The sequence below is a fragment of the Phalangium opilio genome, unplaced genomic scaffold, assembly GCF_054372755.1.
Source record: "Phalangium opilio isolate 3A_F unplaced genomic scaffold, DU_Popi_V2 ptg000003l_1, whole genome shotgun sequence".
NCBI classification, from domain to species: domain Eukaryota; kingdom Metazoa; phylum Arthropoda; class Arachnida; order Opiliones; family Phalangiidae; genus Phalangium; species Phalangium opilio.
In genome coordinates, this window is record NW_028324145.1 from 2,253,201 (window position 1) to 2,274,619 (window position 21,419).

The following is a 21,419-nucleotide window of genomic DNA, read 5'->3' on the forward strand; positions in this document are numbered from 1 at the left end:
CAATTTGAATTTTGAGCATTATTTTTACAGATGTAGTCATTGATGTAGTGTGCCTGTGGCTGTGCCGCCACCCTTCTTAAACAATTCGAATTTTGAGGGGTTTTTTTGACCATTATTTTTAGGGATGTAGTGTGCCGCCATCCTGTGACACTTCTTAATGATGGGTTAAAGGTTAGGGGTCATCAAATGAGGTCAAATGTGTGGCTAGAAGAAGCGAGCGATCGGTAACTCTTTCTTGTAGTTTTTAAATGTCCTGTCCAATGGAGTAAAAAATAAATGCGGACTTTAGTTAACTTCTTTCCTGGAACTTTTAGCCTTCTAAATTCGAAATTAGTCACAGAATTTTACTTGGACAATTTAGCCTCCATCAAGGTTTACTGCTAATTTGCTAACTTCTGGGGTTGCTGATTTGGAAAGCATCATGACTACCTGCGCTAATCACTCGACTAAATGCATTTTTGGACATTTCAACCACTTTTCCGTCTTCTCTCTGGCTGCTTTTTTCGTAGTTATTCACTTAAGCCTGGTCAATAGCATAGCCGTACCTCATATCCATCATAATAAAGACAAATTATCTAAAGAAACAACCGCGCACGGAGCGTATAGTCCACATGATCAAAATCATTACAAGGATGGTGAACATCGCTCTGAATTTGACCATGAAGCTATTCTTGGTGAGTGAGATAAGATGGAAAAAAGAGGGTTTAATTTTGACCTATTAACTAGTAGCAGAAGGGGATAATAGAAGAAGGATGACACTCTGTATCCTCTTAATGCTTTAGTTGTGTAACGTCATTCTTCCCAGGCGAGGTACCTTTTTAGTTTGCTTTCCCGCTCATCAAACTAAGTTCAAATGGGCATCGCACCGTAAGGTGAATTCAATAGTTGTTTGGCGCTAAATCCCCAGAACAATCAACCCACAAACCTTGATTGTCTTGACGTGGGACAAAATCCACAAGCGCATATGCGTCTTGCCAAATATTTAAACGCTAATAGAGTAATGATGAGGGAACTATTTATCGTGTATGTGATTCGGTTTAGTAACCTTGCTCTAAGTGTTCCGATGTTGGGAAGAGTGACGTTACACTCACCCAGCTTTGTGCTTGTACACTTCTCTCGAAGAGAAGTATTATATACTTCTGCTAGTAGCTTTAATGATAATTCTTTAATGTTCTTTAGGAAGCAAAAGTCAGGCTGATGAATTTGACAAGTTATCGCCAGAAGAATCTAAACGCAGACTTAGAGAATTGGCCCTAAAAATGGATAGAAATGAAGATGGATTTGTCGATCGATTTGAATTGACTAATTGGGTGCTGAAATCTTTCTCGCTGTTGACGCAAGAAGAAGCCAATGAACGCCTGGAAGATGACGATGCTAATGAAGACGGACGTGTTTCTTGGGATGAACATCTGCAAGAAACGTTTGGAAATTACGACTCGGATGAAGATGATAATACGAACAATTTAGAAGAAGAAAAGAGTGTAAGGTTTTCCAATTTTTGCTTCGTTGTGGATTGCAGTTTGTACGAATTATTTTTTGTTAAATTTTATTAAGTTAATTCCCAAAATTAAGTTAAGTAGGCATTAAAATTTTGTTTTTCTTTTCTTTTATATTAAAATGCTAGATGATAAAAGAGGACCAGGAATTATTTAAAGCTGCTGATATAAATAATGACGGTTATTTAAGCAAGCAAGAATACCCTGGCTTCTCACACCCAGAAGAGTTTGAACACATGCACGAGGTTATCATTAATTCATTCCTTTAGTTGCACACTGGTTCTCTATATCTCTTTTTTAACTTTTATGATCCTATAGTGTCTAATTTTTAGCTAAAACCCCGAGAGTTAATTAAATATGTTCCTGTCAGGTGCTGTTTGATCAAACTATGAAAAAGAAAGACTTAAACAACGATGGATACTTGAGTCTCCATGAGTTCTTAATGGATGGACATGGACAGGATTTTAACCCAAACTCCGAAGTTTACGTCATTGAAAAAGACAGATTTGAAAATGATTATGATAAAAATAAGGATGGAAAATTAAGTCGAGAAGAAGTATTAAATTGGCTTATTCCCAATAACAAGTAAGAAATTAAATGTTAAAATTTAGAGGTGTGCGGCTAACCGTTTCAATCGAATAATTCGATCAAATACTGAACTGAATTATTCGATTTGGTATTCGATAAGCCCATTTTCACTATTCGATACGAATATCGAATACCGAACTGACTATTCGGTTAAAGTTCGACTACCATAAATTTAGGTCCTTGGCACTAGAGAGACCCACCTTATTTTAAAAAATATCATCCCGATTTTATTTGTCCTCCATCACAAACTACCATCAAGTGCCTAGGAAAAGTTTAAAAAATACTTGGCCACCAATGAGGCGAGGTATTTTGAAATTTAGGAGCTTCTAAATGTTTGTCTCATTGTTTCGTATTAACTATTTGCGAATATAAGGTTTACCACCCGATTAATCGCGAATAGTTAAGCCTAGTATTCGCGAGTATTAGGGTTAACTATTCGCGAATTCTAGGCTTAACTATTCGCGATTAATCGGCTAGTAAAAGATTTACCTAGGCCTAACTATTCGGTATTCGATTTGGAATGAACTATTCGATTCGGTATTTGATAAGGAAAATTTTTTAGTATTCGATAACCGGTTCGATACCCAAAAAGTGGTATTCGCACACCCCTATTAAAATTAAAGTGTGTGGTTCAGGTTTATAATTAAGAAATTCTTAACAGGGAAATGGCAGAAACGGAGGCTGATCATTTAATAGACAGTGCGGATCAGAACGGCGATGGTAAACTTAGAATCCAAGAAATAGTTGACGCGCACGAAGTATTTGTGGGTTCGGAAGCAACTGATTTTGGTGACTTTTTACATCGTCCTGACGACGAGTTGTGAAAAAAACTACGAAAAAATGTGCCTTAAACTGTCTTCTCATAATCTCATTCCCTCTCCCTCTGTCTTAATTGGTGAACCCCCGTTTAATAGATTAGCGCTAGTAAAATATGTAACAACTTGGACAAAGTAGTTAAAAAATTATCCCTTAGTATTACTAATTAGTAATTAGCATTCCCCATCTCATTAACTCTATTAATATCTACTTAAAGAGAATGGTTTGTTTGCTTTTCAGCGTTTTTAATATTTATACTCATTTTTGCGACAATTTGAAAGTCACAATTTTATAATTCCTGTTTCATCTTTCTTTTTGTTTAAAGTGCTAATTTCAAAAGCCACAAAGAGTTAAAACACATTTAGTTGCCCGTGTTTTGTGCACAAAAGTCAAGTTTCTTAAAAATAGTTTTATTGGAGTATTTATTACAAATTTTGTGTTCAAAATGTCGAGTAAAAACAACTTCTAGTCTTAAAAGTATCGTTGATATCAGTTATTGAGTAATTTTTATTTCACAGCGATCCTGGAAGTAATTATCCTCTGAATTTCGCCAACGTTAGCTGTTAAGTAGTGTAACAGAGTATTTGTTAGTGTTTTCGTGTATCTTGCAGACTTATGAGAAAACGATAAAACTTTTTGACACATTTAGATGAGTCAACTTGAGTTGAGTAAACTATTTGGGAAGTGTGAACGGAAGTTGAATCACCAAATTAAAAATTGATGGCTGACCAATTTTTGCTGACTCAACTTTTTGACCCATCTAGTTGAGTCAAAAGTTGTATTGTCTGAAAAGGTCATTATGATAGTTTGTTCTATGTGCCTAGAATAGTTTAATCATGGATAAAGAATGCGCGTGAGGAAATTAGTTTTCACGCTATAGGATCGGCAACTCCCTATCTCGAACGACAGCTTATTCTGTATATACTCTGTTACAACATCGGTTGTCAGCACGCGCAATGCTAAATCTCTATGTACTCTAGCCTTGCGCGTGCTGACAAGAGACAAAAAAACTTCAGGATATTTTAAACGATTTTAAATCCTGAAGATCCTGAAGTTTTTTGTCTCTTGTCAGCACGCGCAAAGCTAGATTACATAGAGACCTAGCTTTACGCGTGCTGACAACCGATATTGTAACAGAGTATATACAGAATAGGCTGTCGTTCGAGATAGGGAGTTGCCGATCCTATAGCGTGAAAACATATTTCCGCACGCGCATTCTTTATCCATGGTTTAATATTAAGTTTTTTATTTCACCTCTTCCAAGTCTTCGAAAGCTTTTTTATCTAAAGCCTTTTTATGGGAGACGGCTTCTGCCTTAGAGTTCGATGCCAGTTTCGCTATGAACAATTGAATTGACAAGTAGAGCTGCACAAAATGGTAAATAATTTTTTAATAGGCACTTGGCAATTCGAGCTTAACTCCGCCCCCAGCCCTATTATGTTATGTTTTTTAACGTTTTTACAGAATGAAAGCTATATAAGCACTAGTGGAAGGCAGTCTGGGAAATAAGGATATTTTTTAAACTAGTCCTTGGGACCAGTGACCCCCCCCCCCCTAGCGTCCAAATTAATAAACTGGTTTCCGGAGTGGTCCCAGCCTTTGTTCTCCTATAGATTTGCAATTAAAGGGGCTTTTCGGACAGTGGGACAAACGAAACGACGATCTTCCTCATAGAGCTTAACATAGCGGGTGGGTAAAAAAGGAGAGGGGGTCGGACAGCCCCTTTAATAAACTGGTCCCGAGGACCAGTAACCCCCACTTCAATTTAAAAACTAGTCCAAGCAATTAATAAACTGGTTTTGGACTAGAGTGTGTCCTATTTCCCAGACTGGTGGAAGGTAGCCTGACGTTGCATGACGTACTACTGCCATGTCCCTATTACAGTAAAAAAACTCCAAAGATCCTCACTAATAATAGGCGCAAACCAATATGGCATGTTAACCCATATCTATTCTATCTTAAGTTACTGATTTTGGATTTTTATCAATATATCGCTTCTGGCTTAATTTACCGATTTTTACCGATATATCGCTTCTGGTTTAATTTACCGATTTTTACCGTTATATTGATTCAAGCTTAAGTCACCGATTTTTACCAACATATCGTTATCGGTTCAAGATTAATTTACCGATTTTTAGCAATATATTGGTTCAAGCTTAATTTACCGATTTTTACCAATATATCGGTTCAAGCTTAATTTACCGATTTTTAGCAATATATCGGTTCAAGCTTAATTTACCGATTTTTAACAATATATCGGTTTAAGCTTAATTTACCGATTTTTAACAATATATCGGTTCAAGCTTAATTTACCGATTTTTACCAATATATCGGTTCAAGCTTAATTTACCGATTTTTACCAATATATCGGTTCAAGCTTAATTTACCGATTTTTACCAATATATCGGTTTAAGCTTAATTTACCGATTTTTACCAATATTATCGGTTTAAGCTTAATTTACCGATTTTTAACAATATATTGGTTCAAGCTTAATTTACCGATTTTTAGCAATATATTGGTCCAAGCTTAATTTACCGATCTTTAACAATATATTGGTTTAAGCTTAATTTAGCGATAAATCGGTTAATAATTGGCGGTCTATATCGGTTTCATGGATTAGCTCCCGAGTTTAAAATATCAGTATCGGACTTGGTTCCAGTAGAACTAGAACTTCGATATGGGCCATCGTGTTAGCTCTCACCATGATTTCCATATCTTCGCTTAATTCCTTTTCACGATTTCTTATGTGATAGGTTATTGTTTTCTTAACGAAACTTGGCTTTAAAACGTCCATAGTGGAAGTGGAATCACGGATATAAAAATTGTGTTTACGGTGGGCACCCTAATCAATACTCTAAGCCTTTGTATAAACAAAACTTCAAAAGTAGACGCTGCTGCAGTCTGTGCAGGCAGACGCTTTCCAAAAAAGGCGCCAAAATGGCAGGGCCGGAAGTAATAGCGTTTTCCTTTGGGTCCAGGGCCGGAAATAAGCACAGGACACTGGACATTGTCCAATAAAATTTTAAAATGTCCCATAATTTTTCTAAAAACTAAGGGGGTCACTGGACATTTTGACCAATAAATTTTCCGAAGTTTTGATAGCTTGACTATGAAGATGCGACACTATTTTTGCACACTTCAGTGGACAATGTCCTATAATTTTTCCAGTCAAAGGGGGCGTCACTGGACACTTGTCCTATAAGAAATTTCCCTTATTTCCGGCCCTGTTTGGGTCCTCGCGGAGCCCTCCCATGGAGGAATAAAACTAGGAGATCCTATTCTTCAAAAACAGTCTTTAACGAAGCTGGAAACTACTACTACCATTTTTATTGCTCCTTGGGAGCGCTCCGCGAGGACCCAAAGGAAAACGCTATAAGAAAAATTGCTTATAGGACATGATGTCATGTGTCCAGTCACTCCAGTACGCAGTACCCCTTTGACTGGAACATTGCCGCCTCTAAAGAATAGAGGTGGCAATGACTGGAAAATTTATAGGACTGGAGTGCGCAAAAATTGTGTCGCGTCAAGCTATCAAAACTTTAAAATTTACTGGTCAACCGTCCAGTGACCCCCTAAGTTTTTAAAAAATTTATGGGACATTTTAAAATTTTATTCCTGTGCTTATTTCCGGCCCTGCAAAACGGTGCCCAAATGCAAAAGTACGTCCTAAAGCAGTCTGGCAGAATCTGGGAAATAAGGATATTTTTTAAACTAGTCCTTGGGACCAGTGACCCTCCTAGTGTCCGAAATAATAAACTGATCACCGGGCTGGTCCCCGCCTTTGTTCTTCTATAGATTCGCCTTTGTTCTTCTATAGATTTGCAATTAATAAACTGGTCCCGAGGACGAGTGACCCCCCACTTCTTGCATTTAAAAACTAGTCCAAGCAATTAATAAACTGGATTTGGACCAGAGGAAATGTGCTATTTCCCAGACTATCCTAAGGCAGGGTCGGAACTTAGGACATGGAAAATTTATAGGACATTGTCCACTGTGGTGTGGAAAAATATTTTCGCACCTTCATTGTCAAGCTATCAAAACTTCGGGAAAATTTATTCGTCAGTGAGCCGGTGAACCCCTTAGGTTTGAAAAAAAAAATTGTGGGACTTTTAAACATTTTAAAATTTTATTGGACCCTAGGCCCATTAACAACCCCCGGGACTCGCAACGCAATAAGATCCTAGTATTGAAAGTTCCGCCTCTAGGAATTACGGCTGTTTTCGCGACAAGGGTGCCACCAAGCGACAACGGATAGAAACTTATAAGGTGTACAGAACTTCCGGTTCCGGATATCGCTTAAGTTAAAAGAAGAAATAAGATCGTCTTCTTCTAAATTCGGAGGCCGAGGCCGCAACGGTTTAATGTACAATTATGATAGAATAGCAAAATAATATACCGCTAAATTAGCTTGATATCTGCAATATGTACACGTTAACATTTTCATTCTCATTTTCTTCGTCATGATCAATGCGCCATTTTTAAATAGCAAAGAGGAACCTGTAAACCCCCTAAAAGTGTCCTCAATATACTGCAAGGGTGGCTAGGATGATCGCGCGTAACAGAAAACCACGAAAAGTAGAAAGCTTGCGTTGCGAGTCCCGGGGGTTGTTAATGGTCTTAGATTTTATCAAGAAGTGATATCTAGTTTATTAGGGAGAAGGTATAAATTCGCCACATTTCCAGCTTTATCTCCAGTCCAAACGTAATTTCGTAGTTAATCCCCGCCTCCAAATTACAACCAGCATCTCATTGGTTATTGAAAAGTCACGTCAGCGCGACGCGAATGACGAAAATTACTGAGGAGAGGCGAAATAGCCCGGCCTCCTTTAACGCCCCCCTTGTAGTTTGAAAGGGGGACTGGGACTATGGCGCGCGAATACTTAGGCATCTTATACATTCTCCCTAATAAACTAGATATCACTTCTTGATTTTACTATAAATTTAGAAGACCCACGCAGACATTTAGACCCCAAACTCAGTTTTTGCAATCAGTCGAAAAAGTTCAAATAATCGAATTGAATCGGTTTTCTGGTTATAGCTATTTGTTTAAGTTCAAAATCCACTATTCGTAAACTAGATATCACTTCTTGATTTTACTATAAATATAGAAGACCTACGCAGTCATTTAGACCCCAAACTCAGTTTTTGCAATCAGTCGAAAAAGTTCAAATGATCGAATTGAATCGGTTTTCTTAAGTTCTGGTTATAGCTATTTACTTAAGTTCAAAATCCACTATTCGTAAGCCAAGCTCTATTTGGTGCGGCCCTCCATCTGCGCGCCCTCCCCCAGTGCATTACGTAGGACACCCATCAATGAATCTTTTCGTCTGTTACAAAAAATATATATCGAGGGCGTATTTCCTTTTTTTTTTTCACTTAAATTGAATGCTAAAATATACGCGTAGTGTGTTTTTAGCTAGGTCGCTAGTTCACGCGGTAAACGGTCAAATCCAAGATAGCTGTAAAACCAGACTCGAGTGAAGCGAATCGAAGACGTTTTGAAATAAAGCGCTCGGCTCCGCGACTGAGATAAAGAAAGACTTCATTTTGTCCTTCCTTTTATAATTTCATTTCAATTTTAATTCAAATTAATTGTTTCGTTTAGTTAAATCGCGGCAGCATTATCGAAATAATTAAACTGTTAACTGATGATACAAGTAAATTGTCTTCGGAAATACGCAATTACGGGCCTTGCGAAGATTTCCGAATGTTTTCCTGGACTAATTTAATATTTCAACAGGTAAAAATTCTTTTTTTTTTATTAATTTTATTGTATTAATTCATCAACCTAATCACTAAATGTAGTCATTAACACCATTGTCAGAGTTTTAAAATATACGTAATCTTAGAACAGGAAATGTATTGAAGTTGTTAGTCCTTCATGTGTAAGGAATTTGTAAGATTTGGTGGGGGGGGGGGTTGTATGGGGGGAATATCGTGTAGCTGTTTTAGGCAGGATTTCATTGGTTAAAATTTTAGGGATTTTTTTTTTATTTTCGAGTAGCTTTTAATTGAGATAATAGTTTAAGTTTCTTGAAATTACCAAAATTCTAAGCCGCCAAAAGATTTTATTGTGAACCATCTGTTTCGTAAAGCGGTTTGGTGCTGGGCGTTGATTACATAAATTAGATTACTGTAAAATTTTATATGTTACACCCTTTAAAAGTACAGTAGTCAGAAATTGCGCAGAGAGTCTTTCTAGGGTTGACATTTTCATTACCGCCAAATAGCTTTGGTTTTAAAAACTTCTTGGTATTTTTATTTTGATTTACTATCATTTAAATGACATCAAATTTATTTTTTAAATTAATATTTTTATTGATATTTTTTAATTAATTCGTGGGGCTGATCACTAAGCATAGTCTTTAAAATACAGTATCATTTTCACAACGATTAAATAAACATTATGTTAGAACAGGGATGCATTGAAATTGTTAGTTCTTTATGTGTAGGGATTACGATAAAGTTTTAAGGGGATGGAGGTTCGGGGGCTATCGTGTAGGTGATTTAGCATTTCATTGGATGAGATCATAAGTTCATAAGCTATGTTCCATAATTTTGTTACTGGTTACTGAGAGCTTGTCTTGAAGTGCCGTAGGTGAAACGTCATAGATTCTTGTAAAGCGACGCCTGGTGAGGCGCTGTCAAAGCGTTAGTACAGACTAAAAAGGAAGACTGCAAAACCGAGTGTAGTCAATTCTCGCGTCGGTATTGAACTAGCTCTCGGCAAGTCTCTAGCATTACGAAGTATAGGTAGTGTCATACTTATAGAACATATCTTATAAACTTATGATGAGATTTATAGTTTCGTAATTTTTCAATTGAGATATTAGTTAGTTTGAGTTGCTTTAAAATTATAAAAATTCTAAGCCGCTAAAAGATTATATTGTGAACGATCTATTATGTTGAAGGCATTATAACATTGACCTCTAAATGTGCTTCACCGGTTTTTCTCTTCCTGTATTTTCTCGTAACCTCATTTTTTCGCCATTGATAATATCAGCGGTGTTTCTATAATTTATTCAATATTTAGTTACAAAAAAAAGAACAAGTCTGTCGGACATTAAAATACTAAGTAGCAGGAGTAAATCCCGTGACGAAACGAGAATAAATTGTTGTAGCCGTGCACGACAGGCTTCAGGGATAGTTTAGACTTTAGAACCGGTTATTTGGAAGACTTAATAACACGTGATCAAAGCGTAAATTTTTATTACAAGCAAATTATATATACATAAAATTTGCCTATTGACAGAAATTTTTGTTAGAAAGTTTTCTGTAATGAAGTGTTTAATGTATTTTTTTTTTTTTTAATATTCGAAACTGAGCCACGTTTAACTCTTGGAATAATTAAATAAAGATGTTCGCTTTATAAAACGGTAACTTTATCAACACTACTACTATTTTCTTCTGACACTACTGAACTTTAAAAAAAGGGGGAGATTTAGGTTTTTCTACGTACAGTTTTCACCCCAGTGTTACCAGGTCCTTTGTGAGCCTGTCGAGAGAAAGCAGTTCAGTTTGAATCAGTAGTTGACTAACATGGCTTACAGGTGGCATGACAACACTGCACTGAATTCACCGAGGGGTTAGTCACTTGTATAATCAGGTGTACAAAACCGCAGAAATCGATTACTTGATATCTAGAATTCTTGGAAAATTATCAGTAATTAAAATCATTCTTGTGGGTAATCAACGGTAATCAGAAATCTCCGATAATCAATGGAAATCACGTGAAATCTCGAGAAAATCAATAATAATCACATGATTTACTAGTAATCTTTTGTATGGTTTCGTGAAATAATTACGCATAATCAATCGAGGAATTCGAAAATCCAAAATAAAAATCGTAATCAGTTGAAATAGAAATAATCACTAAATAATTCGCTGCAATCGTGGAAATTCACAAAGAATCCAGTGGTAATCACGGAGTTCACCAAAAAATCACCGGAATTCAAACAGTAATCACAAGTAATCTGCGGCAATAACGGGAAATCAATGTAAAGATTATGGAAATCACCTTAAATAATCGTAATCACAGAAATCAAGGAATTCGTTCAGTAATCATCGGAATTCACATAAAAATTCAGAAATCAGTAATCAGATGTACAAAATTTTGGCGAATGACTTACCCCCTCGGAATTCACCCTCGAGAGATAGAGGGGATGAATTTTCTAGCCCTTTTAGCCAAAACTGTCTATTTTAGAGACTAATTCGAAAATCACTAACAGAGAAACCAACGTGTTCTCCCTCGCGCCAAGAAGCAACGCCAGACGGAGACCGAGATCGCTACAGGCGCACTACCTCTAGCGAAGCTTCTTGGCGAGAGGGAGAATACCCCGATGGGGACCTCACCCCTGTGTGTTGATTTCTCTAAGTGTAATTTCCGAAATGGTCTATAGTGCACTTCATTTTGATTAGCAACTCATTCCGTAGCTTAATTTTAAAACTAGGGTAAAATATCAATTTTATTTAGATTTTTTTGATATTTTATAATTGAAATTCAGTTTAGAATATAGCTCATTTGCTAATGTATTTTTGACAAAACCACCGTTGTTAATTATCTCCAGGTTTAATTTTGTCGTGGCACATATTTTTGTTATGATATGGAGTGCTCGCGGACATTTTTGAAGAAGTAAAAATATTTTGCTATCCAATTTTACGCGGGAAGAAACTTGTGGAAAGATCTGCGTCATTCTGAAAAAGATGTAGGCTTAATTTATTATGTTTTTTTTCTTTTGGGTCATTTTCTTTAGAGTCGTATTTGGTTGGGCAGGTGTTTGCTTTTGGCTTTATTACTCGTGGAATTAAGCTTCTCGTCGACGGTAAGAACGGCGTGCCAGCGTTCCGGAAATGGTCGTTTGCAGTACATGTGGGGAGACGCGCTCAGGAACGCCGATTGCTTGGGGCCTAACGGCAACGAATATCCAAAGTAAATCCGCTACCTGATTAATATTTCTTTCAAGGGAAGATAAAATCAAGGGTTTTTCTTTTTATTTCCGAAGCTCATTTTCTCCATTTTACAAATTGTAGAGGTCAATTGGCTAGCTCTATCATCCATATCTGCTAGAGTTGCAAAGTTTGGGTTGGGAGATGAAAAATAGGGATTTCTTTTGACTGGTCAAAGGTTTAGTTTTTAAATTTTTTTTTAATCAAATCTTATTTACTCCACTCTCATTGGTGCAGGTTCTGATATTAAATATTGGTAGAGAAATTTTTTGTTGACACACGCTAAGTGTTTGGTTCACCCGGTTCACCAATTTTTAAAGATCCTCGTTTGCAATAATAACCAAAAGTGTATAGATATAAAAACGAAAGTACACTTCATTAGACGACATGTAAACTGAGAAGCAAACTACCCTCCTCTCAACCCGTTAAACGAACTAACCAATCAGGGAAGAGCTGCTTGACGTCATAAGTTTATAGAATGTAGTACATGATGCTGGCGATCCAAACGTTAATTTTTGGTACTAGAGCTAGCATCCGCTACTTTATGAGCCTATTCACGGCTTGTTCCCTGTGCCACACTCAGAGGATGGTCGACACTCTTCTGGGATAGAGGAGAGCTTCTCATGCTACACGGCGGGAGCAAGTTTCAACGAAGTGTACTTTTTATTTTATATATATATCCTTTTGATATAACTAGCAGACCTGGCGTTGCTCGTCAGCCCGTTGAGAAATTTTTGTTTCTTTTTGAAACCCCAACCTCCAACGGAAATAATGCCCGTCTGTAGAACATAGCAAACGAGTGAGATCGGTTGAAACGTGTGAACATTATTCCATTAAGAAAGTTTTTACATTTCTGGCAGCCACTTTTTCAAGATGGCTGCGCATTGAAAAAAAACTTCCATATTGCGTACCTACTACGCAGGATAATTAACACCAGGATAATTTTCCCCTTTTAAGCAAAGCGGTTATCAGCAGTCAGTCAGGACATTTACTTATATAGATATAGATTACTGTATATTTTTATTAGGTACACCCTTCCTTTAAAAGTACATAGTAGTCAGAATTTGCTCATTCTAGGGTTGGCATTTTCATTGCAGCTAAATAGCTTTGGTCTAAAAAGATTCTCGGTATATTATTTTGGTATTACTATCATTTAAATGTCTTGAACTTCTTTATGACGTCTAATTGCTGTTTTTGATAACTTTTAGAAGATTGGTCGAGAGCATCGTTACCCAGAGCATCAACATCACCTTGCGTTCAAAAAGGTCAACCAGCGACAGCAATACAAACTCGGGTTTGGATTTCAAAAGCGAACGCCTGCGAGTTCAACTGCTGAACAGGTGGCTTTCGGCAAATGGAAACGCTAATTCCATCTCGTCCAAAGCGAGAAACGTCAAGGATTCAACAAAAAAGTAATGGTTAACTCATTTTCTTATATGAAGTCTGCCATAAATTAAAAGGTGTGTTCTTAGGGTCATACTGAGTGGAAATGGAGTCTACAACATTTGTGTTGAAGAGACATGGGCTCCCAAACATTGAACGCTAAAACAAGGAAATATAGTCACACATGCGTAGTAATTAGCTTTACTTTACCAGCGTAACCACACTTCGACCCATTTGTTAGTATACTTCTGCTAGGTAAAGGTTAGTAAGATTCTTAGATTGAAGGCTATTGAAGACTGATACGTCTTACTCCACATATGTGACTATTTCCTATGTTTTAATGATCAATGTTTGGGAACCCATATCTCCGTAACTAAATATTATAGACCCCATGTTCTGTGACACTTTCCACTCATTTTGACTCTTTAATTTGTGGCAGAATTACCAGAAACACCATTTATATTTGAGGGAGTTGTTTCTTCTTTTGCATGTTTCTTCTTTATGCATATTCACAATTCCTTAATTTCGGAATTTGGCCAAATTGCATAGTTGCCATAATTGACACTATGGAAAGGTTTTATAAGTAATTTGGTTGAGTCGTCAATGTTGGGATGGCGACAAAAAACTTGCTATTAAGCCTGTGAAGAACGTTCAACGGGTCTGTAACATTTTAGCTTTGATGAACTTCTAATTCAACATCAAGACAATTCAGTATTTAGTGTTTACATATACAGGAAATTCTTACCTGTTTCTAGTACCTTAAAACACCCGAGTAGCTTAGCTAGTATAGTATAAATGGCAATTGTGGTCTCAGACGAGGGGATGATCACTATTAAATTCCCTGTTTACAGATTACACATGACAATGCCGAGTAGCTTATCTAGTTTCTTTTATCTAAATACCTAACACAAAATCCTGTAAGATTTAAATAACAGATTACACATGACAATGCCGAGTAGCTTATCTAGTTTCTTTTATCTAAATACCTAACACAAAATCCTGTAAGATTTAAATAACAGAGAACTTTTCAAACATAATTTCTTTCCCCAATCACTCTTAAATCCCTTATCAATTGGTAGGAGTCGCTTCTAATACCAGAGTTCTGACACAAAGAAATCAGACTGGAAATAAAAGAATGAGTGGAGGAATCTTTGAGCATAGTGACTGTTTTTGTAGAATAATTTGTTTTGTCTTACGATCCATATTTGACCGGCTTTCACTGATCTAGTAGCAAACCTATAACAGATCCTTATAGTTCAGGCCTTCAATTTATCAACGTTCGAATCGTCTTCGGAGATTAAGATTGCGTTTTTTTAACAACTTCTGTGGCAATCAGGACTAACTTTTATCGAAAGACTGGTAATTCGGGCTTCTTGAAAGCCTCTAGGGAATGTAGGATTACATAGTGGAAGAAGCAAATATTGCATTTTGCAATTTTTTAATTGGAAAGACGGCAAAAACAAAATAATCCTTGCTTTGTGTAATCCAGTGTGGGAATTCCAAATTTTTCGATGAAATCCCTAAAGAGAAGACGTTCGAACAGATTCTCCAAGGAAGACAAGTCTAGTAATAATTTTATTTCGTACTAGTTAAGCTACACCTACCTCAAACCACCTAACCATGGACTAGCAACTGAATAGGGAGCTAAATTTGCTTAGAGTAACGAATGACACTAGGGCTGTGGCGGCGGGTGTCGCAAGTTTATCAACAAACCCTAGTAAAATAGTAAAATTTGGCGATAAATTGCGGTCGGTAGACGCTTGAGGGCGCCTACTACCCAATGCCATTTGTTAACGCGGTTTAACATGGTTTTGCCTATCCATGGTTAGTTAGACTGAGGCTACACGGCGTTGTCCGGATGTTTTAAGGGTCTGGAAACCGGGAAGAGTTTCCTGTCCGTGTATAGGGCCACCCCTAGAAATGTCTACATGATATTCTTTCGAACTAACGTTTATTCCAACTATGCTTAATTAGGGGTTAATCATAAAGCTAAAATGTTACGGGTATAGAATAGGACGTTCTCAGACCCAATCTTGAGGAACTGAACCAAACCACTTCTAAAATCTTCCACTGGTGTTACTATCAACCATGCAGTTTTTGATGAAATTCAGTAACTACGCATAACGAACATACAATCAATTAAACAAGATGAACATCTTACGAAAGTAAAACGTAATAGACCAGGCTGGCCGAATCAAGGACTGTTTTTGGGCTATTAAAACTCGTGCAGGCGAAATTCTTCATTCTTTGTCCAAATTGTTTTGCAATTCGGGGAATCTCTTCGGAAAGTGTTTTATCTTAATATTAGAAACTAAGTGGGAACTATGGCTATAGAGGAGATTGTCTTAGCATTAGCTATCACATTCGGAATAATATTTGCTCGTGCACTTTCTTTGTCTAGTTGTTTGCTGAACTCCGGAAGTAGATTGTGCGAAACTGAATACAATACGACTGCCCCTCTTTTTGGTGTCTCAATGACGTCCGGAGAGACTGTCGCCATCGTACAGAAATTCCCCGATCTCTTGCAGCAAGTGGTCTACGAACGATGCGTGTAAGTTAATAGATCTCTATTACTTAAAGTATATCAAAACACTTCAGAATACAGTCTCTAAGTTAAGTCTTTGCTCTTGAGCCCTTATTGAGATAAGCACAGGTATTTATGGTTCCTGAGTTACTAAGAGTTATTACGTTCCAAATTTCTGGTTTTAAGTTATATCCCGTCCCAGAATATGACTGCCATGTGTTTCTCATATGTATACTAGCGTTTCTCATGTGTCTATGACCTGTAAGAAATATCTGTATGGTTTTTTTTTTAAGAAACCACGTTTTATTTTACAACTTTCAAATTCAATCAAATTATATAATTATTGGTAATTCTTAAACCTGAAGTGTTAGGGTATAGAATGGGACGTTCTTTATAGGATTAATGGCTATGGGTTGCGCCTCCGTACCAACATTGAGAAACTGAACCAAACCACTTCCCTCGTCTTCGTGATATCAACCATGCAGTTTGGTCAAATTCGCTAACGAATTGTGACTGTGCATAAAGAAGAAACAAACAAACAAACAAACCACTTTTAGTTATGAAACTGAACGTATCTTATCGCGTTTGTCCTCTACTTCATTTGATGCTCTTCTGACTGGTAGTAGTAGGCACGACATAAATCGAGTGACAATACTTGTGTAACAGTGGTAACTTCGCAAATTATATCAAACACTTGTGTAGCGCTTTCATGTCTTTATTTCTTATATAGAGACGGGAAAAATATCGAGGTTGGCGTGCGGTTAGTTAATGTCTAGAATAAAATTGTTGTTTAGGGGTTCGCTGTTTTGGCAAAGTGAGAGGACGGTGGGCTTTCCTGTCTATCGAGTTTTTGCTACACTGTGGTTTCTGCAGGCTCCAGAGACTATGAAGAGAATACATAAAGGAGTAACAGCTGTTTTAACCCTAGGATTTCACTTCTTTAAACGATTCTTTGGGGTTATTTTCTCTCGTGATTTGAGTAACTACTTTTCTTGTATTCTCTCTGACGAACAGTTTCCCCTTTTTCCGGTTGATTAAGTTTGCTGTTTCCGTAGGGTTTGCGTTGGGAGTTGCTTTTTTTCTAAAACAAATAACGCGTCTTAACATCCAAGGTTACTCAATCCTCTATTTACTACAGCCCTTCTTTATCCTATGGGGATTTTCGTTCCCGACAAAACTGCTTTCCTATCTATTATCCCGACTAGAAGATACTGTCTTTGAGAAAACGACTTACTCGTTTATAGTTCAGCTTTGAAAATTGGTTCGTAAGCTTTCGGAAAGTCCTAATTTACTCAGTCTACTAAAGCTCAGACGGTTTGAACATCGTCGGTTTTGCTTTGCAGTGTTCAAAACCTTTCAATTCTCTCTTGGGACGCATTAATTGCTTTTGTAACCATAAATTTAGTTGTCTAAAAAAATTCATAGATATCGGCTAATCAGAGAGTTGGATTCCACGAGTTTTTTAACATTAGCTAAACTACCCGGCATTGGATGGAAACTGCTTGGAAGAGTTTTCTGTCTATGCACACTAAGCACTAAATAGGCTTAGGGTTAATGATATTGGTTTTAGAATCAATTTTTTAAATCTTTATAAATCAATTAAACGATGCTAATTAGGGGTCGTTGCTAAAGCTATAATGTTACGGGTTTAGAATAGGATGTTTATAATGGTCCATCCTAGAGGAACTATAAAGCAAACCACTTCTAAAACCTACCCCTTGTTTTACCATAAGTTTATAAGATATGTTCCAAAAGTATGACACTACCAGTAATTCGTAATGCTAGAGACTTACTAAGAGCTAGTTCGAAAATGACAAGCGAGAATTGACTACACTCGGTTTAGCAGTCCATCTTCATGTTTAGTCTGTACTAAGCCTTTGACATCGCCTCACGAGACGTCGCTTTACGAGAATCTATGACGTTTCACATACGTCACTCAGTAACCAGTGACAAACTTATGAATCTTACTAATCAAACTTATTAATCTGAGATGGAACATACCTTCTGAGCCTATGGTTTTACTGATATCAACAATGGATTTTGGTTAAATCCGGTAACGAATTATGACTTTGCATATAGAACAAACATAGAAATAAACAACTTTCTCAAATATAATAAATAAGATTGAAAATTATAATGCGTTAAATTTGTTTTCCAGTCACGAAGAATGTAAACTCTTGAAGGGTGAATGCCATCAAACATACGTTCCTTATTTGTTACTGACTGTTCCATTGGGACCGGTCACTCTAACTGGTCAAGATTACATTTTGGTGGAAAGCGGATGCGTTTGTCGAATGCACGACGCAACTGCTACGTGATATTTGGATGAAAATAACTAGTTATTAACTTTACATAATATATAAGACAAAAGACTAAACATGCTTATTTATCTAAAGACATCTATTTTATTTATTTTACAATTTATAGCCTTTATAGTAATGATTGCAAATAGTAAAAACCACTTGTTAAACTATTATATGGATAAATTTTAATTAAAACCGATGACTTATATGACTTATATAATTTTATTTTATTTACGTTTTTAAATCTCCGAGTGGCGATGGCATCACCGAGAGGTATTACACTAGACGTTTGTGTGTCTGTTCCCGCTTTCGCAGTTGGCAAGTCGGACCAAACGTATTCGCAATATTCGGAACGCGTTCCCAGTAAGCGATATTAGCTTAGGGTTAAAATGTATGCGACGATCTGCTAGGATTACGAGAAACGTCTAGCCTCCCAATGGCAGGGCTTCCACCGAATCTAGATTCACAAAAATTGTGAAAAAGGTGTTCGCTAGAAGCCAAACGTTAAAAATAGCTATGTTTAAAATGATTTTAGGAATAACGTTTCTTAAAGGCAGTCGGCACATTTAACGTAGGATCGCCGCCATGTGTCGTATTCCCTCAAATTTTGTCGCCCAGAAGCTTGGCTTACAGGAATGCGCCACACTCCCGACCTTTTGATAATATGTTCTGAACTATCTGCCATTAAAAATGACGTCGCGCATCGAAAAAACTGCTCTTCGGGCCGGGAAATCGGTGTCTGATCGATGGCAGCGTGACATAGAAACCGGAAGTTCAAAAAAGCCGTACAGTAAAAAAATCGGTCTCCGATGCGCGTGGTACGATAGCAGTTACTGAACGTAGCCCTAAGCTAATCGGTATCGTTCCTTTCAACAGAATTCCCAATGGACCGAAATCCCATTCGACCGAATATCCCGCAATGATTTTAGATTTCCAGCCCAATGGCTATATTCCCGATGGACCGAAATCCCATTCGTCCAAATATGCCCCTAAAAAATACATGAATATAACTTGAAACACTGAAGCCGTCAGCGATTCACTGGTGTAGTGGATACGATGTTGGACTGCGAAGCGATAGGTTGTTGGTTCGAATCTCCGAAAGGTATGTTAATAATATTAAAAGTGAATGATTCGTGATACTATTTAAATCGCTCACTTTCTTTCCTTTCAAGGCAAGAGATATATAGAATTAATAATCAAATTGTGTTTAAAATGAAGTACAGTCTTAATGGTAGTTCCATCAATGTCTTTAAGTTTTAAATTAAAATTTTAATATTTTGGTTTCGGGTAGGTTAGGTTAGGTTAGGTTGGGTTGGGTTGGGTTAGGTTAGGTCAGGTCAGGTCAGGTTAGGTAAGGTTAGGTCAGGTTAGGTTAGGTTTGGTTAGGTTTGGTTAGGTTATGTTAGTTTAGGTTAGGTTAAGTTAGGTTGGGTTGGGTTAGGTTAGGTTAGGTTAGGTCGGGTCGGGTTGGGTTGGGTTGGGTTAGGTTAGGTCAGGTCAGGTTAGGTTAGGTCAGGTTAGGTTAGGTTAGGTTAGGTTAGGTTATTTTAGGTTAGGTTAGGTTAGGTCAGGTTAGGTTAGGTTAGGTATGGTTAGGTTAGGTTAGGTCAGGTCAGGTTAGGTTAGGTGAGGTTAGGTTTGGTTTGGTTTGGTTCCAATAATTCGTTGACACCTTTTCCAAAATATGCTCCTTTTAATTAGCTACCACCTTTTCCAAAACATTCTCCTATTAATTAGCTGCCACCTTTTCCAAAAGATTTTCCTATTAATTAGCTGCCACCTTTTCCAAAATCTTCTACTATTAATTTTGCTGCAACCTTTTCCAAAACATTTTCCTACTAATTAGCTGCCACATTTTCCAAAATATTCTCCTTTCAATTAGCTACCGCCTTTTCCAAAATATTCTCCTTTTAATTAGCTACCACCTTTTCCAAAACATTCTCCTATTAATTAGCTGCGACCTTTTCCAAAATATTCTCCTATTAATTAGCTGCAACCTTTTCCAAAACATTCTCCTGCTAATTAGCTGCCACATTTTCCAAAATAGTCTCCTTTTAATTAGCTACCACCTTTTCCAAAATATTCTCTTTTTAATTAGCTACCACCTTTTTCAAAACATTCTCCTATTAATTAGCTGTCACCTTTTCCAAAATATTCTCCTATTAATTAGCTGCAACCTTTTCCAAAACATTATCCTACTAATTAGCTGCCACATTTTCCAAAATATTCTCCTTTTAATTAGCTACCACCTTTTCTAAAATATTCTCCTATTAATTAGCTGCCACCTTTTCCAAAAGATTTTCCTATTAATTAAAAATATATTTAATGCAAAGCCACACAGTATGTCTTCTTCCAGTTCAATGGGACTATAATAAAATCGCACCTTTTGGCTACGTTCGGTCGAATGGGACACCACAAAAAAGCCGTTCTGTCGAATGGGAATTCGGTTCAATGGGACCAAAGCTTCTAATCAACTTTACAAAGGTTGCCTAAAGGACCGGCCGGACCGTGGGAAAAACGACGATCTTCATAGCATAGTGGGTAAGTAAAAAAGTAGAGGTGGTCGGACCAAGAATAAATGTACTCAGCGGACAAATAAGCCCCACCCCTTTTATGCCCGTCATTGCTCTGCGCTTTCCTATTGGTTCCCGTGGGGATAGGTCATACAGACGCGATTGACGTATTCCGAATAGAGAAAAAAAACCTCGAGCAAAGTAAACAGAAAATGGAGTCTGCCAGCGGTGCTGAAACGGTGCGCGAATGGTTTTTAATTGCCATTAACAAGTTAGTTAAAGGTTTTGAACCTTACTTAATAGATTTTGAATACGTGTCTCTACGTGAAAATCGTTCGTTCTATAATTGTTTCTAAGTCGAATCAAGTGTACTGTACTTATAATTTCGTCAGTTCCAGAAACCAAACCAAGGCTTAACGAAAAGGTAAAAGAGATAGCTGATGGAAAACATAGAGTTATGGCGTTTTCCTTTGGGTCCTCGCGGAGCGCTCCCATGGAGGAATAAAACTAGGAGATCCTATTCTTCAAAAACAGTCTTTAACGAAGCTGGAAACTACTACTATCATTTTTATTGCTCCTTGGGAGCGCTCCGCGAGGACACAAAGGAAAACGCTATAAGATAAAATATTAAGTCCCGCCTTGGTTTCCAGCCTCCCCCCACCCATGAGGGGGGATTGTCGACTATCACGCGCACACCGGACGCCTTTTTAGGCCTTCTTATAGTAAATTCTTCTTGGTCGGACGGCCCCCTTAATCGTTTTCCCAAACGATTCTTGTTTAATTTCTGTTAGGTCAAGAGGTTAAATGTATTTATTCTAATCGTTATTTATTAAAGCCTTAAAGTACTGA

The 21,419-nt window shown here is 37.3% G+C and overlaps 2 protein-coding genes and 2 long non-coding RNA genes across 5 annotated transcripts; 3 read left to right on the top strand and 1 right to left on the bottom strand.

Annotated features, from left to right (window-relative positions):
- The first annotated feature begins 145 nt into the window (after positions 1–145).
- LOC149717084 (reticulocalbin-2) lies at positions 146–3,377 on the top strand. The gene is made up of 5 exons (XM_089835096.1): positions 146–674; positions 1,180–1,481; positions 1,625–1,741; positions 1,867–2,081; positions 2,746–3,377. The coding sequence occupies exons 1-5, from the start codon at positions 422–424 to the stop codon at positions 2,906–2,908; spliced, it is 1,050 nt and encodes a 349-aa protein (XP_089691222.1). The 5' UTR covers positions 146–421; the 3' UTR covers positions 2,909–3,377.
- LOC149717085 (uncharacterized) lies at positions 3,290–5,815 on the bottom strand. The gene is made up of 3 exons (XR_016365753.1): positions 5,603–5,815; positions 4,155–4,265; positions 3,290–3,460 (listed from the first exon to the last, which is right to left on the bottom strand). It is a non-coding gene; the product is annotated as an uncharacterized LOC149717085 (long non-coding RNA).
- Positions 5,816–6,734: 919 nt separating this feature from the next.
- Positions 6,735–18,265, top strand: LOC149717086 (uncharacterized). 2 transcript variants are annotated; one of them, XM_089835121.1, is made up of 5 exons: positions 6,735–8,641; positions 11,655–11,830; positions 13,056–13,259; positions 15,632–15,781; positions 17,913–18,265. In XM_089835121.1, the coding sequence occupies exons 1-5, from the start codon at positions 8,609–8,611 to the stop codon at positions 18,070–18,072; spliced, it is 723 nt and encodes a 240-aa protein (XP_089691247.1). In that variant the 5' UTR covers positions 6,735–8,608; the 3' UTR covers positions 18,073–18,265. The 2 variants fall into 2 exon arrangements, with proteins under 2 accessions (XP_089691247.1, XP_089691255.1); XM_089835129.1 differs by having other exon boundaries at positions 13,059–13,259.
- Positions 18,266–20,785: 2,520 nt separating this feature from the next.
- Positions 20,786–21,419, top strand: LOC149717087 (uncharacterized). Its single transcript, XR_016365765.1, has 2 exons — positions 20,786–20,994; positions 21,221–21,419. It is a non-coding gene; the product is annotated as an uncharacterized LOC149717087 (long non-coding RNA).

Bases quoted from the DNA above. Each gene is read 5' to 3' on its own strand.
- LOC149717086 (XM_089835121.1), top strand. From the start codon at position 8,609: ATGTTTTCCTGGACTAATTTAATATTTCAACAG. The intron at 13,260-15,631 runs GTAATGGTTAAC...TTCTTTGTCTAG, and splicing joins GTCAAGGATTCAACAAAAAA to TTGTTTGCTGAACTCCGGAA. The intron at 15,782-17,912 runs GTAAGTTAATAG...TTTGTTTTCCAG, and splicing joins GTGGTCTACGAACGATGCGT to TCACGAAGAATGTAAACTCT.
- LOC149717084 (XM_089835096.1), top strand. From the start codon at position 422: ATGACTACCTGCGCTAATCACTCGACTAAATGCATTTTTGGACATTTC. The intron at 675-1,179 runs GTGAGTGAGATA...AATGTTCTTTAG, and splicing joins TGACCATGAAGCTATTCTTG to GAAGCAAAAGTCAGGCTGAT. The intron at 1,742-1,866 runs GTTATCATTAAT...TGTTCCTGTCAG, and splicing joins AGTTTGAACACATGCACGAG to GTGCTGTTTGATCAAACTAT.